General features: G+C 49.9%; 1 protein-coding gene across 2 annotated transcripts in view; it reads right to left on the reverse strand.

The window, feature by feature from the left end:
* Positions 1–16,073, reverse strand: part of TESC (tescalcin) — a 62,915-nt gene extending 46,842 nt beyond the window's left edge. Inside the window, exon 1 of one of the 2 annotated variants that reach the window (XM_049697626.1) lies at positions 15,877–16,073. In XM_049697626.1, coding sequence (XP_049553583.1) covers positions 15,877–15,934 — 58 coding nt within the window. In that variant the 5' untranslated portion in view covers positions 15,935–16,073. The remainder of the gene's footprint in view (positions 1–15,876) is intronic. The other variant, XM_004281473.4, reaches the window with a different exon arrangement.
* Between the last annotated feature and the right edge of the window lie 1,023 nt (positions 16,074–17,096).

A 17,096-nucleotide genomic window follows, 5' to 3' on the forward strand; every position in this document is an offset into this window, starting at 1 on the left:
CAGGTGACTGGATTAAGCAAGCAGCTCATGCAGCTCAATATCAAAAAAAAACCCAGTCAAAAAACGGGTGGAAGATCTAAACAGACATTTCTCCAAAGAAGACACACAGATGGGCAAAGAGCACATGAAAAGACGCTCAACATCACTAATTATCAGAGAAATGCAAATCAAAACTACAATGAGGTATCACCTCATACTGGTCAGAATGGCCGTCATCAAAAAGTCGACAAACAGAGCTGCAATGAACATCTTGGTACATGACTCTTTTTGAATTATGGTTTTCTCAGGGTAGATGCCCAGTAGTGGGATGGCTGGGTCGTATGGTAGTTCTATTTTTAGTTTTTGAAGGAACTTCCATACTGTTCTCCATAGTGGCTGTATCAATTTACATTCCCACCAACAGTGCAAGAGGGTTCCCTTTTCTCCACACCCTCTCCAGCATTTATTGTTTGTAGATTTTTTGATGATGACCATTCTGACCATGTGAGATGATATCTCATTGTAGTTTGGATTTGCATTTCTCTAATGATTAATGATGGTGAGCATTCTTACATGGAAGTAACCTAAGTGTCCATCAACAGATGAATGGATAAAGAAGATGTGGCACATATATACAATGGAATATTACTCAGCCATAAAAAGGAACGAAAACTGAGTTATTTGTAGTGAGGTGGATAGACCTAGAGTCTGTCATACAGAGTGAAGTAAGTCAGAAAAAGAAAAACAAATACTGTATGCTAACACATATATATGGAATCTAAAAAAAGAAGGAAAAAAAGTCAGAAGAACCTAGGGGCAAGATGGGAATAAAGATGCAGACCCACTAGAGAATGGACTTGAGGATATGGGGAGGGGGAAGGGTAAGCTGGGACAAAGTAAGAGAGTGGCGTGGACATATACACACTACCAAACGTAAAACAGATAGCTAGTGGGAAGCAGCCGCATAGCCCAGGGAGATCAGCTCCGTGCTTTGTGACCACCTAGAGGGGTGGGATAGGGAGGGTGGGAGGGAGGAAGACGCAAGAGGGAAGAGATATGGGAACATATGTATATGTATAACTGATTCACTTTGCTATAAAGCAGAAACTAACACACCATTGTAAAGCAATTATACTCTAATAAAGATGTTCAAAAAAAAAAGTCTACAAACAAATGCTGGGGAGGGTGTGGAGAAAAGGGGATCCTCTTGCACTGTTGGTGGAAATGTAAATGCATACAGCCACTGTGGAGAACAGTATGGAGGTTCCTTAAAAAACTGAAAGTAGTACTACCATACGATCCAGCAATCCCACTACTGGGCATATATCTGGAGAAAACTAATTTGAAAGATACATGCACCCCAATGTTCACTGAAGCACTCTTACAATAGCCAGGACATGGAAGCAACGTAAATGTCCACCGAAAGAGGTATGGATAAAGAAGATGGGGTACATATATACAATGGAATATTGCTCAGCCATAAAAAAGAATGAAATAATGCCATTTGCAGCAACATGGATGGACCTAGAGATTGTCATACTGAGTGAAGTAAGTCAGAAAGAGAAAGATAAGTATCATATGATATCACTTATAAGTGGAATTTTAAAAAATGATACAAATGGACTTACTTACAAAACAGAAACAGACTCACAGACTTCAAAAACAAACTTATGGTTACCAAAGGGGAAAGATGGAGGGGAGGGATAAATCAGGAGTTAGGGATGAACATAAACAAACTACTACATCTAAAACCGATAATCAACAAGGACCTACTGTGTAGCACAGGGAACTCTACTCAGTGTTCTGTAATAACCTATATGGGAAAAGAATCTGAAAAAGAATGGATATAAGTATATGTATAACTGAATCACTTTGCTGTACACCTGAAACTAACACAACATTGTAAATCAACTATACTCCAATGGAAATTTAAAATTAAATTTAAAAAATAAGTACTAGGGGTGTAATGTACATGGTAAATATAATTAACACTGCCGTATGTTATATATGAAAGTTACTGAGAGAAAATCCTAAGAGTTCTCATCACAAGAAAAAAAGGTTTTTTTCTATTTCTTTAATTTTGTATCTATATGAAATGATGGATGTTCACTAAACTTATTGCGATCATCACTTCGTGATGTATGTAAGTCAAATCATTATGCGGCACACCTTAAACTTATAGAGTGCTGTATGTCAATTATATCTCAGTAAAACTGGAAGAAGAAAAAAGGCCGGCAGCACAAATAGTTTTTTCCTCCCATATTCAGTTTGCTTGTTTACTAAAAACTACATATTTAAGGAAACAAAGAACAATATTTGATTAAAAATTGACTTAATAAAAAAGTGTTCTATCCATACAATGGAATATTATTTGGCCATAAAAAAGGATGGAGTAACTGACACCTGCTACGACGTGGATGAACCTGGAACACATTCTGCTGAGGCAAAGAAACCAGACACAAAAGGCCACATAGTGTGTGATTCCACTGATGTGAAATGCCCAGAACAGGCAAATCTACGGACACAGAAAGTGCGTGAGTGGGGTGCTAATGGATATGGGGTCTCTGCCTGGCCCTGGCCCCAACGGTCAGGCTGCCGCCCTGGTATGCTAAGCAAGGAGTCACTGGGGAAGGAGAGTCGTACAGACCAGGGGTCAGAGACAACACTCAGGAAGGAGGGCGGGAGGAGATTAGGCGCCGAGAAACAGGCCCCAAATCTCCCACGAGGTCCAGCCTCCCTCACATGACTTGCGAGGAAACCGAAGATCCCCATTTACCCACGTCCGCTGCAGGGCGGTCAGGACTATTTGAGCCTGGTGGTGAGGGGCATAGAGAATACCACTTGCTTCTTCCTCCCAGGATCTGGGCTGCCCTCAGGGGTGTGAGGGCCTGACGGACTCCTCCGTGGCACACCTGTATCTGCTCAACCCTCTGACAGGTGCCCCCACCGCTCATTAAGAGATATTTACTGAGTGCCTCTGGTTTGCTGGGCACCTGCCAGATACCAAGGATGCAGACACAAGAGGCAGAGCCCTCACCTTGCTGGGATCCAGGGTCCTAAGTGCAGTGTCCGCTCGCCAAGGAGCACCAAGGTTGGAGTAGGGCTTCCAGTCCACCGGGATGGGGTGGGAGGTGATGCCCAGTGGGATCCCAGGGGCTGAGGGCTGGCGCAGGCAGAGTGGGAAGAACTCGGGGAGCTCCAAGCCCTTTAGCACGGGTGGGAGGCAGACTAGGAACAGGGGCACAGGAGTGGGGGGCGCACACGTCACACTAAGGCACTGAGACTTCACCCTGAGTTTCCAGAGGATGCTAAGCCACAGAACAACATCCCACATGCCCGGTAACCGAACGGAGGGTGATGCAGACGATGGGGCTGGGTACCCACTGAGAGGCGGGCAGCTGGAGCAGCCGAGGTAGGGAAGGGCGCTCAAGACACAGCTGAGAGAAGCGAGGGTGGTTGAGAGCATGCTGGCTGCTTTCTCCAGGGGCACCCCAAAGCCACCCTGCCTCCCTCCGTTTCCCCCTGCAGTGCCAGCCTGGATGCAGGCTCTGGGACTCCAAGTGGCATCACTGGGAAGGGCTTGGTGGCTTCCAGGACCCCCAAAGCTCTCCTGCTGGCTGTGTCCCGAGAGACTGGCCAGTACTCAACCCAGGCATTGGCCGAGGTCCTGCAACACAGAGATGCGCCCAGCCAGACAGAAAGGTGAGCTAACCCCATCGCTTCCAAGAGCTGCAGGTTCAACCCCCAGCTTCTCGTCTTACTAAACCTTCTCCCCAAGACTGTTAACTTCCTCCTCCGTAATTCAGAGATAATAATAGCACTGCCTACACGTGGCTGTTCATACCACGAAAAACAATCAAATCACATAAACAACATGCATAATCGTCAAAACGTCGGAACCCAAATGTCCATCTACTTGTGAACAGATGAACAAAATGCGGCATCTCCATCCAATGGAACATTATTCCACCACGAGACAGAATGAAGCAGTGACGCTTGATACAACCTGGATGAACCTTGAAAACATGACATTAAGAAGCCAGACACGCAAGGCCACTACTGTATGCTTCCTTTTATATGAATCTCCCAAAGGAAGCAAGTCCATAGAGACAGAAAGTAGGTTAGTGGTTGCCAGGGGCTACGAGTTGGGAGATTGGAGTGACTGCTGAAGCTTCTTTGTGGGGTGATGAAGATGGTCGGGAAATACAGTGGCGATGGCGGCATAGCATCGTGAATGTGCTTAATGACACTGAATTGTATGCTTCCCTGTCGGTCCAGTGGTTAGGACTCCACGCTTCCACGGTTGGGGGCCCAGGTTCAATCCCTGGTTGGGAAACTAAGATCCTGCAAGCCGCACGGTGCGGCCAAAATAAATAAATAAATAATAAAAATAAAATGGTTACGATGGTAAATTTCATGTTATGTGAATTTTGCCTCCATTGAAAAAAAAAATGATATACACACTGAGCACTGAACCTGGCCGGAAGAGCGTAAGATCCTGGAGCCGCCATCCTTGGTAGTATTATGTCCCCAAAGCAATAATCTCATGGTACCTATGCGGCTCTTCAGCTGCCTCCAGGATCCCAGGGGAGACAGAACTTGTGCCCCTCCTGGAATTACAGCCCAAGCAATGACTAAGCCGGGGCCTGCGCAGGGAGAGCGAGGGACCGGCCTCCACAGCCTGGAAGGGACCCTCCCCCACACGCCTGGCACCCACACGATGCTGCACGGTGCCGGATGCCCTGTTCCTCTCCTCCACCTGCCTGCCCCTTGGAAGCCATGTGCCGGGCATGTACACATGCCAGACCACACCTCACTGCTGGGAATTTAAAGTAATCCAAAGATGCACCTGGGTGCCCTCGGTCTTGAGAATGAAGTTATCAAACTCAATTCTATTCCAAAGCAGAAGCAACGACAAGAAGATTAATTGCTGGCCTTCCTCCGGCAGCTTTCAACCCTTTGCTTGAAAACGTCAACCCGCTTTGTAAGTGCAAAAGCTGAGGGGTTCCCAGGAAGAGCTGCCCCAGGCCCATGCCGGCCTGAGGACGGCATTTATTTTAGGTACCGAGGGTCTTGTTAGGATATTTCCTTTTGTTTTGTTTGCTGCACAGAATGAATCCTCCAAATCTCAGGACTGGAGGGGACTCTGGGACAGGCTGGAGGGACATGATTTCAGAAAACATTCTCCCCTCATGAGCAACGAGACAACTCAGGAAGCTGTCAGAGTGGGTGAGCATGACTCAAAAGCGCACAGACCATGCTCTGCTCATCCGCGCTCACCTTCCTACGGCTAGCCTCTGTTCTTTCCCATTTGCCTTAGAGCAGTAATAATAACCACCAAGTGTCAGCACTTACTCAGAGGCAGGAACTAAGCCAAACACTTGACACACATGATCTTATTTAGTCCTCGTCACAGTGCCTGCCTCTCCTGGGGGTTATCACACCCATTTTACAGATATGGAAACTGACTCTCAGAGAGGGTAAGTCACTCGCTGAAGGTCACACGGATATACGTGGCAGAACCGGGATTTGAACCCAGGTCTGTGACTCCAGGATCTGTTCTCATGACCATCTGCTGTGCTGTCTGCCAAAACTAAGAAGTGACTGGGACAATGAATACATACCATTTACATCACTAAACAAAGAGAGATGTCTCCATTTTAATAAAAAGACTAAAGACGTGGAAGGGAGAAAAGCAACAGTTAATCAGCGGAGATTTGGGCACTTTTCAGAGTCTCTAGGAAACTGGTTTTCACATTCTTCCAGAACTATCTTCAGCTCCAGATTTACCAAAAGCATGAGGGCTTATTATGGTAGGACATTTAGGTAAAGAACTCCAGTATCAGGACTTCCCTGGTGGTCCAGTGGTTAAGACTCCACGCTTCCAAAGCAGGGGGCGTGGGGTAGACCCCTGACTGGGGAACTATGATCCCACATGCCACACAGCATGGCCAAAAAATATTAAAAAAACAAAAAAAAAACAAAAAGAAACTCCAGTTCCTTCTACAAGGAGCTAACACAGACTTTGCATTCCACTATGAACCTGTGAAGCACTGGACAAAATTAGAAAAAAAATTTAAGACATCACTAAGCTTGAAAGAAAGGGAAATCCCCAGGTGCCAGAAGCAAGGAGGGGACTCAGACCCAGCAAGTGAGGTGGCCCAGGGGTACCAGAATATTTCCAGGCTCTCACAGCAAAGGTGTGGCTTCTAGCCCACTGAGTGACAGCAGTGGCCTTGGGTCCATACGAGTTAGAAGTGAGACTCCTATCAAAAGCTAGAGCACAAAGGACTGCCTCTCCATATAAGGTGGGACAGAAAAATGTTCCCTGCTGGCCCAGAGAATCAACAAGGAAGTTGACTCTGCAGAAGAGGTGGCAGGGTGCAGAGGAAGGAGGGGGACTCTATGATGAATCAAAACTCCAGGCCTGTGTCATTCACAAGAGAAAAATCCAAACCTCTGTGGCACAGGAAAGCCAAATTGAGGAATTAACGTAAAAAGTGTTTCCAGACCAGCGAAAGCCCTAAGGTACCCAGAACAACAAATGCAAAGCACTGTGTGAGGTACTTCTATAGCCCAGGGCACAGGGTACTCTCATGGGAGAGGTACTTCAGCTAAGCCCATCTCTACTTGGTGTGGCCTCAGCATGAATCTGGAGATGACTGAAAACCAGGGGGGGAGCCAGCCCAACGATGAGCTCAGAATCAAAACCCAAACTACACAGCAAATGACCACCATATGGGATAATCAGCAGACACACTTCATAAATGGAATGGACCCCCAAGAAGATGAGACAGCAGAAACTATACAGTAAGCTTTAAATTATTACGAATAACATAAGAACAGTGCCCTATGACAAAAGCAGTGAATCTGAAAACCTTATAGAACTTACAAAATGTTTTTTTTTAAAGTCTATGGAATTTAAAAAACTAAGTTGGGTTAAGGCAGCAAAGCTGTAATAGCTAAAGAGAGAATTAGTGAATTGGAAGACAGACCTAAGGAAACAAATCAAAATACAGCACAGAGCAACAAAAAGATAGGAAATATGCAAGAAAAGTAAAGAGGCATTCAGGACAGAATGACACGGTTCATCCCCTTCCAAAGTAATTACTGAGGAAAAAGATTAGGAGAAAGGGGAGAGGTAACATCTTCATTATGGAAGATATCAGTCAATTTATAATAATACAGCATAAACCATTCCCAGGCAGGATAAATTAAATCCACACCTACACAAAGCACCTAAAAAAAACACCACCAACAAATATTTTTAAACAGAGGGGAAAAAGCAGATTTCTACAAAGAAATATCAATCAGACAAAAGAGATGACTTTTCCACAGCAAGAAGAGACCAACAACTCAGTGCTGAGAGAAAACATGCAGCAACCTCAAATTTTATACCCAGCCAAATGATCATTCCTGTAGCCTGGCCAAATAAAGACATTTTCAGACCAAGCTGACAACTCACAGAGACTTGTTGCAAACTCCATGGAAAGGTGTGTTACATAAGAAGAAACTGAATTTGGGGACTTCCCTGGTGGTCCAGTGGGTAGGACTCTGTGCTCCCAAGGCAGGGGGCCTGGGTTCAATCCCTGGTTGGGGAACTAGATCCCGTATGCATGCTGTGACTAAGAGTTTGCATGCAACAACTAAGAAGCTCGCACGCCCCAACTAAAAAAGGATCCTGCATGCTGCAACAAAGATCCTGCATGCCACAACTAAGACCTCATACAGCCAAAATAAATAAATATTAAAAAAAACCTGAATCTGTAAGGAAGAATGGTTGCAAAAATTAATAGAGTCTGCATAAAACAAAAACCAATATGTAGGTTTTTAAATTAAAGAAAAAATACTACAGAGTGATACAAATTAAAGCATGCTAAGGTCCCTGATCATTAGCACAACATCAAGAAAATGACAAACTTGACGCATGTCAAAGATGGCAGGTGTGTCACAAGTGATATGAATTACTGAAGGAAGTTACAGAATACCCTTAAAAAGGAGATATATGGCCAGCCTCTGAAAGGTTTACAATCGAAACGATCTGTACCTGCCAACAACTATTGAACACTTATGACGTGTGAAGAGCTTTACTCAAATTCTCATTCAATCCTCACAGCAGCCCTGGGACACATTCCCATCATACAGATGAGGAAACTAAGACTCAGGGAGGCGAAGTTTCTTGCTTAGACAGTAAACAGCAGCGTCGTGATTCAAACCCACATCTACCTGCTGCTAAAGGTCAAGGTGGTGGAAGGCTAGTCTGTGTCCACATGGGACTCTGGCTGAGGCCTTGGAGATACAGGAGAGGACAAGATAAGGGAACTCCTGAGAACTACCAGGTGGGTAAGGCCTGTGAAGTGCTGGGTGCTCACCTGGGGTTCTCTGATCACTGAGACCCTGGCATGGGTGCTCAGGAGCTGGGAAGGGCGCCCCCCACCCCCCCGCTTTCTCTTTCCATCGCTGTATAACTCAGTCACACCAACCGTGCTGCTGTCTCCTGCCTGGCCACCCGCCCTCCCTCCCAGAGGTACCTGGGCCCTGAGACCTAACTGCTCCCTTTCACCTCCCAGGGAGCTGTGCTGAGAACAGAAGGCCCACTTCTGACAGCCTGCCCGTCCACAAAGGTCACACTGTTGGGACAACAAAGGGCCTTTTTGTCCTCACGCTTAAGGTGATTTCCACCACTGGCAGAAATCACCCACTTGACCTTCTGGTTTTATGAATTAATAATAAAGATGGAGCCGGCGACAGGATGGCTGGCAGGACCAGGGTGCCAGGCTCCTCCTCGTCACCTTGCCCAGCCTCTCCAGGCTGGGAAAAGGAGGCCCTACCTTATCTTCCCAAAGCAGTGGGCACTCCTGAGCCAAAAACGCCTTGTTCCCCGGGCTTGAGATAGCAGATACTAAAGTGCTTTGCAAAAGGAGAAGCGTGTTATCGCGGCATTTTTTCTGTAGGATTGGGCCGTATGGCATATCTGAGCAGTGATTAAATTCCATGCTGTATTCTGGGGACCATTAACTCACAGAAAAATTACCCTGCCAGCGTGGGGATGGGGGAGGCGAGAAAGAAAGATGCATGAGGGATCTAATTACTACTAATCCGTGGAGCTGAGAAGTCTTGGAGTGGATTGCTGGTTGCTTTCACGCAGAGAAAACACAACTTCTGAAACAGACGTGAGCCACACAGTCAGACCCAGGAAATGGAGGGGGTCTCTTCTTCTTAGCCCTCCCCACACCCCTCACACTGCTCATCACCAAGCTTGCCCTCCCTGGGGGTTGGGGGGGCATAGCCCACACTTCTAGAACTTTCCACATCACCCAAAGCTAATCCTATCTGCCTTGAGGTCCGATTCTCCCCTTGCCAGCTGGGCAAACAAGTGTGTGGAACACTGTTAACAAGGTCATGGGGCAGCAGTGTTGACTCTCACAGATAACACGACTTGGGGTCACTCACACTCTCCACCTATGTTGTCACATGGGAGAGGCAGTTTCTCCTTGCACCCAAGAGTTTTTTTTTTTTTTTTTTTTACAGTGTATTCCTAAATTTATTTTTATTGAGTATGGTTGCTTTACAATGCTGTGTTAGCCTCCACTGTACAACAAAATGAATCAGCCATACGTACACACACAGATGCCCCCTCCCTTTTGGACTTCCCTCCCATTTAGGCTACCACAGGGCATTAGGTGAGTTCCCCGACCTATACAGCACGTTCCCATCAGCTGTCCATTTTATACATAGTATCAATAATATATATGTGTCAATCCCAGTCTCTCAATTCCTCCCGCCCCACCCCTTCCCCCTTGGCATCCATACATTTGTTCTCTACCCGTCTCTACTTCTGCTTTGCAAGTGAGATCATCTATACCATGAAAGAGGCCTTGTTTTGAATTTGGGTTCCACATACCACATCTAATTTTAATTTATTTTAATTATATTTTCTTTGTTTTTATTTTAGTTATTTTAATTATATTTTATATTTTTTTATTTTAATTATTTTTTTTGTTTTTATTGAAGTGTAATTGATTTATAATATCAAAATCGTGTTAGCTGCAGGTGTACAGCAGTGATTCAGTTACACGTATGCATCTAAGTGACCCTGAGCAGTCACCCGCGTGTCTGAGCCTCAGTTTCCTCATCTGTAAACGAGTAACAGAAGTCCCACTGGGCTCTTAGGAGGATGAGATGATGGATGGAAAAGGCCCAAGAAAGAGCAGCTGTTACCTCATCCACAGCTCTAGACCGTCTCGTTGACTGCCACGTCTTCAAAGGGGTGGAGACGGCGGCTCAGAGCGGGCTGCGGCCTGGAGCAGGCGCCCCAGCACTGCCGCGTGGGGCAAGCCCGATGATCGCCGGCCTCCGAGCCCTATTCTGCAGCTACTGCTAACGTGGGATGACCGGATCCAGGTGCACAGAGTGCAAAACGGGCCAGGGCAGGGGGTGCTTCTGGGTGCCCAGGAATTAGTTCACTTGCTACCCAGCCCTTTCCCGCACGTTTCCACACTGGGAGCACCCAGGGAGTGGGCAGAGGTCTGGACAACCCACCCGACCAAGGCAGAAAAGGTTCCAGAGGGCTGGGGTCACTTGGCCCTCCCTGCTGTGGTCATGACCACTGCGCCCAGGGCCCCTGAGAGCTCATCCTTGGGGGACCAGTCCTCCCAGATAAGTTTGCTCCTCCCTCAGCAGGGAGCCACCATTATTCATTCTTCCCAAGAGCTTTAAGTGCTCTTATTATTACTTTCTATTTGGGATCTGATTTACATACTGTGGAATGTATCTTCACTGTTCTAAGAATCTCAGGAAAGTTGAGGGTCTACAGCTCCCAGGGCCCCACGAACACAATTCTGCACCCCACTTTATGGGTTTCAGAGACTCCCCAAGGACCCCAAGTTAAAACCACAGTCCACCCAGAGGAAACGGAAAGGGAGCCAATAGGTCTTGCTGGCCATTCAGCTTCACAAGCCTTGGTGACAGCAGGAATGAACACAGTGGAACCGGCCGGTCCGCCCTTACCCCTCAAGGCCCCGAGCTTCAGGAAGGCAGGGGAGGTGACATGCCACCAGGGCAGGTGGCATGTGGCATGTGGTGAAGGGGCTGAGGCTGTGGTCTGGGGCTGCTTGAAGACTTTATAACCCAGGAGTACCGCCCAGCCAGGAGATTCCAGTGGAAAATGCAGCCCAGGCCACACAGGCCTCCCGCATCTCTGGTTCCCTCCCCAAAGGATGAGGTCCGGGGGTCAGACCAGGACTTGAATCCCGCCTCTGCTTCTCAGAGGCCTGTGGCAGTCACGTCCTCTCTTCAACCTTGACTTCCCCATCTCTGGAATGGGAAGGCCACAGTGTTCCTGGGAGGATTCCATGAGCCACCGCGGGGAAACTTCATAGCTCAGCACAGTGTTTGGCAGGTGACAGGCGCCCGATAAACATTAGCTGTGGAGCTGCCCTGGAGCCCGAAGGAAAAAATAGACCCCTCCACTTTTCCCAGATTCCTCCTCGCATTCTTTCCTTTCCAATTCCAGAAGCAGACACGGGGTTGGGGGGACAGGAAGCGGGGGCCACCTCCAGGCCAGCTCAAGGTGGGGACAGGGAACATGCTACAGTGAGTGATTCCTTTCTTCCTGTCCAGCGTCCACGTCACACCTTGGGACACACATTGGGCTTGACACCACGCCTGCCACGGAGAAAGGCCAGCTCACCACTCGGACACACAACCAGAATGCCTTCGCTCGGGTTTTTAATGTGAATTTTAACAGTCTACGTAGTCCGCTTTCCTGGCGCAGAAAAGATGTTTGGGAGTACTTGTCTATGTTTTAAATCAGTCGATGAGACTCTGACAGGCAAGGCGAGGTGGGCGTGCAGACCCAAGGATGCCCTGCGTGAGCGAGCTTGCGCTCAGGCCTATTTTTGGCAGGGCTGACGTGGCCAAGGCCAGCTGCTGGTGTGGCACTAGATTTTATACCGGACACTGGCTCCTGGGCAGTACTCCCTGGGTTATAAAGTCCCCAGGGCCTTCACCCCTTCGACGTAAACCTCTTGTGTTCTCACTGAGTACAAAGGTACTGAGAACACTCCCCACTCTCAGGGAGCTCCAAGTTTCAAGGGGGTGGCAGGCGACAAAGCTGACAATTATAACAGGGTGTGATGTGAGCTATTACGGGAGGGAATGCAGGGGCTGCAGGAGTGCTGACGACGGGCATTTAACACACAAAGGTAGGAAGGAGGGTAGCCAGGGATGGCTTTCTGGAAGGAAACAATAGCCAAGCTGAGCTCTGAACGAGGAAGAGCATGAGTTTCATAAAGAGACGAGGCAGGGCTTTCCTGGTGGCGCAGTGGTTGAGAGTCCACCTGCCGATGCAGGGGACGTGGGTTCGTGCCCCGGTCCGGGAGGATCCCACGTGCTGCGGAGCGGCTGGGCCCGTGAGCCATGGCCGCTGAGCCTGCGCGTCCGGAGCCTGTGCTCCGCAACGGGAGAGGCCACAACAGTGAGAGGCCCGCGTACCGCAAAAAAAAAAAAAAAAAAAAAAAAAAGAGAGAGACGGGGCAAAGAGGAAACGTGCGCGATCTTCACCTGGGTGGTGGTTACAGAAGTACGGCCATATGCAAACGCCGCATCATGTGAGATGGGAAGAGTGCTCCAGGCACAGGGAACCGATTGTACAAAGGCCTGGTGGTGAGAAAAATATACGGGCAGGCTGTTCCTACCCCTTCTGGGTTCCTAGAAATCTGAGGGGCAACGAAACACAGTGAAAGCACAGCAGTAGCAGGACAGTGAGCCTGGGCATCCTGAGATCCCTACTCCTCCGCTTAGGAGCTGCGGGACGGGAGGCAAGTTGCTTTACTCCTCTGAGCCTCTGTAAAATGGCCACAGTACCACCTTCCCTGGAGGACTACCATGAGGATTCCAAGAGAGTGCATGCAAAGGGATCACCCTGGTCCTCAGAGAGGTGGGGGAAGCCTAGCAACCCTGTGGGCACAGCCTGTTCTCTGGCTGCCCTGGACCTAGGGCTCTTCCCCCTTCTCAGGGATGCTTCCCAAGGGTTCTTATAGGAACACTCCACCCAGCCCGCAGGATGCTGGGAGCTGACGTTCCCATACCAAGTCAAGCACTGCCACACATACATACACCCTCTTGTTGAATCTATACCGCCACCCCACGATCCAGGTGAGAGCACTAACGCTCAGGGAGGTAAAACGACTTGCTTAAGGTCATGCAGCTGTGAAGAAGCGGTACCAAGACTTAACTCTTACTTGTGGCTCAGAGCAACCAGGACCTCTCGAGGTATTTAAAGCATGGCTGATAATACTAAACACTTGTGCCTGTTCTAAATACTTCAGGTGAATTCACTCACTTAATCCTTCCCAACAACTCAGAGGAAGGTACCACTTTTATCCCGATTTTATAGTGCATGAAACTGAGGCACTCAGGGCGTAAATGACTTGCCCAAGGCTGCATACCTATCAAGACCCCTTAAATCAGGTTCCCATCCCAACCTGAGCCCCATGTCCACGTCCTCATCTCATACAAACCTCATTCATTGTCCTCAACTTGTTCCTGCCAAAAGACCTTTGCATTCGCTGTGCCCTCTGCTCCAAATGCACTTCCGACTGGTCTTCACGCAGCTGGCTCCTTCTTACTTGGGTCTATTCCATTATCACCTCCCCCGAGAAGCCCTCCTGGTCCCCTCGAAAGAAATGTTTCCTTGCCCCTCCCCCAACTCTCATGCCGTCGGATTGTATCTTCTTCACGGAACTTGACACCAGTGGGTTGATCTGTTTATGCTGTGCATCTCCCCTCAGGAAATCAACCTCTCTGGGTCTGAATGGATAAAAGTGCTCAGACTGTGCCAACCCCTTTCACAGAACTAGGGGGAAGTTTCCACCTACTTGAAGTTCAGATAACGGAAGGCATTATCCTCCCCTCTAGTCTGACCTCAGAACTCCTTCCCTGACCTCCTCTGTCTCCCCTCCCTCTTTGGGGTGTGAAATCTGAGTTCTGAGCAGCAAAAAGGGAAGTCAAATCAGCCACCTCTAGGAAAGCAACAAAGCACGGGACCCTCAGCTTCTATCATCCGGGTCGGAGGCTGGGCCCAGGAAACTGACAAGATTCCCAGCATGCTCTGCAGCCCCGTCACCTGTCAAACCCACAACCAGATGGAATTCCCCCAGACTGCCTGCCACGAGGGGCTGCCTGAGAGACTGCGGCCAGCCCACCCTTCCTGCAGAGATACCAGCCTCAGAGAACCCCCATTTCTAACCAGCCAGATTTAAGGCAGCCAGAGGGCACTCAAGAAATAATAAAAACAGGGGAAATCCAAGAAACTCAGGTGACAGGAATCCTACCTCCTCTCTCACGTGCGCCTTGTTGAACTAGACTTTATAAAACTTTTTGAATAAGTGAAAGTCACACATGGTTCAAAATGAAAACATAAAAAAGTTAACAGTGAAAAGCTCACCCCCCTTCATCTTTTCTACCAAATCCCCCAATAAGTATTATTCTTAATTCCTTGATGCAAATAAAAGTTACAAAAATATACTCTTACTCCCCCTCTTTAAAAAAGAAAAAGGGGTTCCATATGATATATATGCACCACAACTTTTTTTTCTCCAGTTGAAGATAGCTCTATATTTGTACACAGGAAGGTGTCCGCATACATGTCTGTGTATGTATGCATGTGTAGACGCAGACACCAATTATTAAGGGCTTTCTGTAATTTTCACCCAATTCTCCTGGAAAGAGGTGTTTAGATTGGGAATGGGAATCAGGTGTTTAGATTGGGAGTCAGGAGGGGTCATTTTTCAGCTCACGCACAAATGGCGGGGCCGCTCCCTCCAGCTGATCCACCATGGCCGCTGACTGTCTGCACTAAACTCAAAGCAGGCACCAGGAGCCAGCTCCTGACTGGAAATTACCCCTGCAGCTACCGTTTTCTTGAGCATTTATCTACAAAATACTAGCAGAAATCCCATTCTAGAAGGAAGGAAACAGAGACAGAGAGAGGTAAAGTGACTAGCCCAAGGACACACAGCCAGGAAGTAGCGCTGGCGGGGTTGACACCCGGTCTGCCCATTGCCAAAGCCAGTCTGCCCACTCACCTGGCCTCTCTCGGTCTTCAGTCCACACCCCCCTTCACAGCCCGTAATAGAACCGGGTGCCAGGGTCAAGTTCCCAGCCCGGCTGGACTTGGGCGGTCAGGCGCTTCCGCCATCACTTCCCTGCGGTCAGCTCGGCCCGCAGCCCGGCCTCCCGGTGCGGTGCGCCCTGCCCCAGGCGGATACGGGGCGCACAGCCTCTGCGGGCCCGGGAGTCCGGGCGAGCTCCACGAAGGTCGCCGGGCTCCAGCAAAGTGCTCTTCGGGCGCTGCCTCGCTTAATCCTCCCAGTTACCCATGGTGGGGTAGCGGGGGACCCGCCTGAAACCATTTTACAGACGGGAGGCTCAGAGACCCGCTCACCCGCGCTAAGGTCGCGGGGCCGGGCTCCCACCCAGCTCCCGCCGACTGAAAAACTTTCCTCCCCCTGCGTAATCCTGAATCCAAACGACTTTCAGGTGCGGGTCGCGTACAACAGCTGAGCGTCCATGGGCACCAGCTCTCCCGGCCCGGGAGCCCGGACACTGCTCCCTCCCGGGTCCGCAGTCCCAGGTTCAGGGGTTCCCAGCCAACTCCGAGAGCACCGAGGCAGAGCTGCCGCGACACTTACTCAGCATCACCGCAGCCTGCAAAGTGGCCGGCGGGGACCCATTTGAAGGAGGGGGAGACTGAGGCGCAGAGAGAGCCAGCTACTAGTCCAAGGTCACACAGCGCGGTGGCCCGAAGCCCAGCGGGTGGCCGTGGGCTGGGAGCCCCCGTGCCAGCCGGCCGGCGGTCGCGGTCCCCGTCACCGTCCCCCGCGGGATACTCACAGCCTGTCTTGCCCTCGAGCTCCCGCACCTCCTCGGACGCGGAGTGGGTAGCGCCCATGGTGCCCGCGGCGGGGGCCTGGGGGCGCTCGTCCCTCCCAGGCCCTGGGCTGGCGTCGGCTGCGCAGCGGCGGGTCCGGCCTCGGGTCCGACACAGGTCGGGACGCCAGGAACTGGTCTGAGCCGCGGGTTCCGCGTGGGGTGCGAGCGCGGCCTCTTATAGCGGCGGCGGGCGGAGCGCCACGGTCCTAGTGCGCTCCGGCTTCGCGCATTGCCGGGAGTGGGGAGCGCCCCGCCCCGGGCCGGAAACGGCGGGGAGAGGGGTGAGGAGAGGAGGGGGACCCAGGTTCCCCATTCCCCACAACCGCGGCCGTGCTCGTCGCGCCTCACCCCTTCCGCACCCCTGCCGGCTGTGGGAAGAAGGTGTGAGCAGAGTTGGGGGTATAGGTAGGAGGCATCAGACCCCACGGAGGTTCCATGCCCTCCGCCACCCTCCCAGATGTCAGGAGGGAAACTCCCTGGGAACAATGGAGAAGGACAGCATTAATTATCTCTATGGTGAACAGCAATAAAGATAATATAATAATCATAATCCAACCTGAATGCGCAAGTGGGGGGCTTTCGTTGGTTTATTCCAGGAAAGCCCACCCTGATGAAGTGGGCACACCCACGTACAAGACTGGCCTGTCCTAGCTACTCAGCCTAGTTGCTTAGGGTGGGGACGTTCTCAGTCTTTAGGTTCAGGGATTCTGACTCAGGCAGGGCCCAGGAGGCTGCATTTCAAACTACCAGAGAATGCCATCCTTCTGGGAGAAGTTTTGCCTGAAGCTGACTGAAGGAGTTGGGTTCCGTAACCAGGTTGGGTGACCCCGGCCAGTCCTGCCACCTATCTAACCATGATTCCTTCTCCTTAAGATGGGGATAATAATAGTTAATGAGACATAGATCAGAAAGGCCTGGCCTGGGACACAGCGCGACACAGCCGCTGTGGAAGCATGTCCACTTTACAACAGAGGAACTGGTTCTCAGAAGGGTCACATAGCCAGGGCATCAATTCAAAGTCAACACTTTCCCTGTCTCAAGCCCAGGCCATTGTGCTCCACGTGCCTGGTGACGTGGCCATCAAGGATTGGCATGTATTCAGGGTCTGTCCTGGGTGCCATGCTCCGCTGACAGCGCTGGGGGGCGGCGGTCATGGAGATTTGATCCGTCTCACCTACATC

This window comes from Orcinus orca, chromosome 15 (assembly GCF_937001465.1).
Source record: "Orcinus orca chromosome 15, mOrcOrc1.1, whole genome shotgun sequence".
Taxonomy (NCBI): Eukaryota; Metazoa; Chordata; class Mammalia; order Artiodactyla; family Delphinidae; genus Orcinus; species Orcinus orca.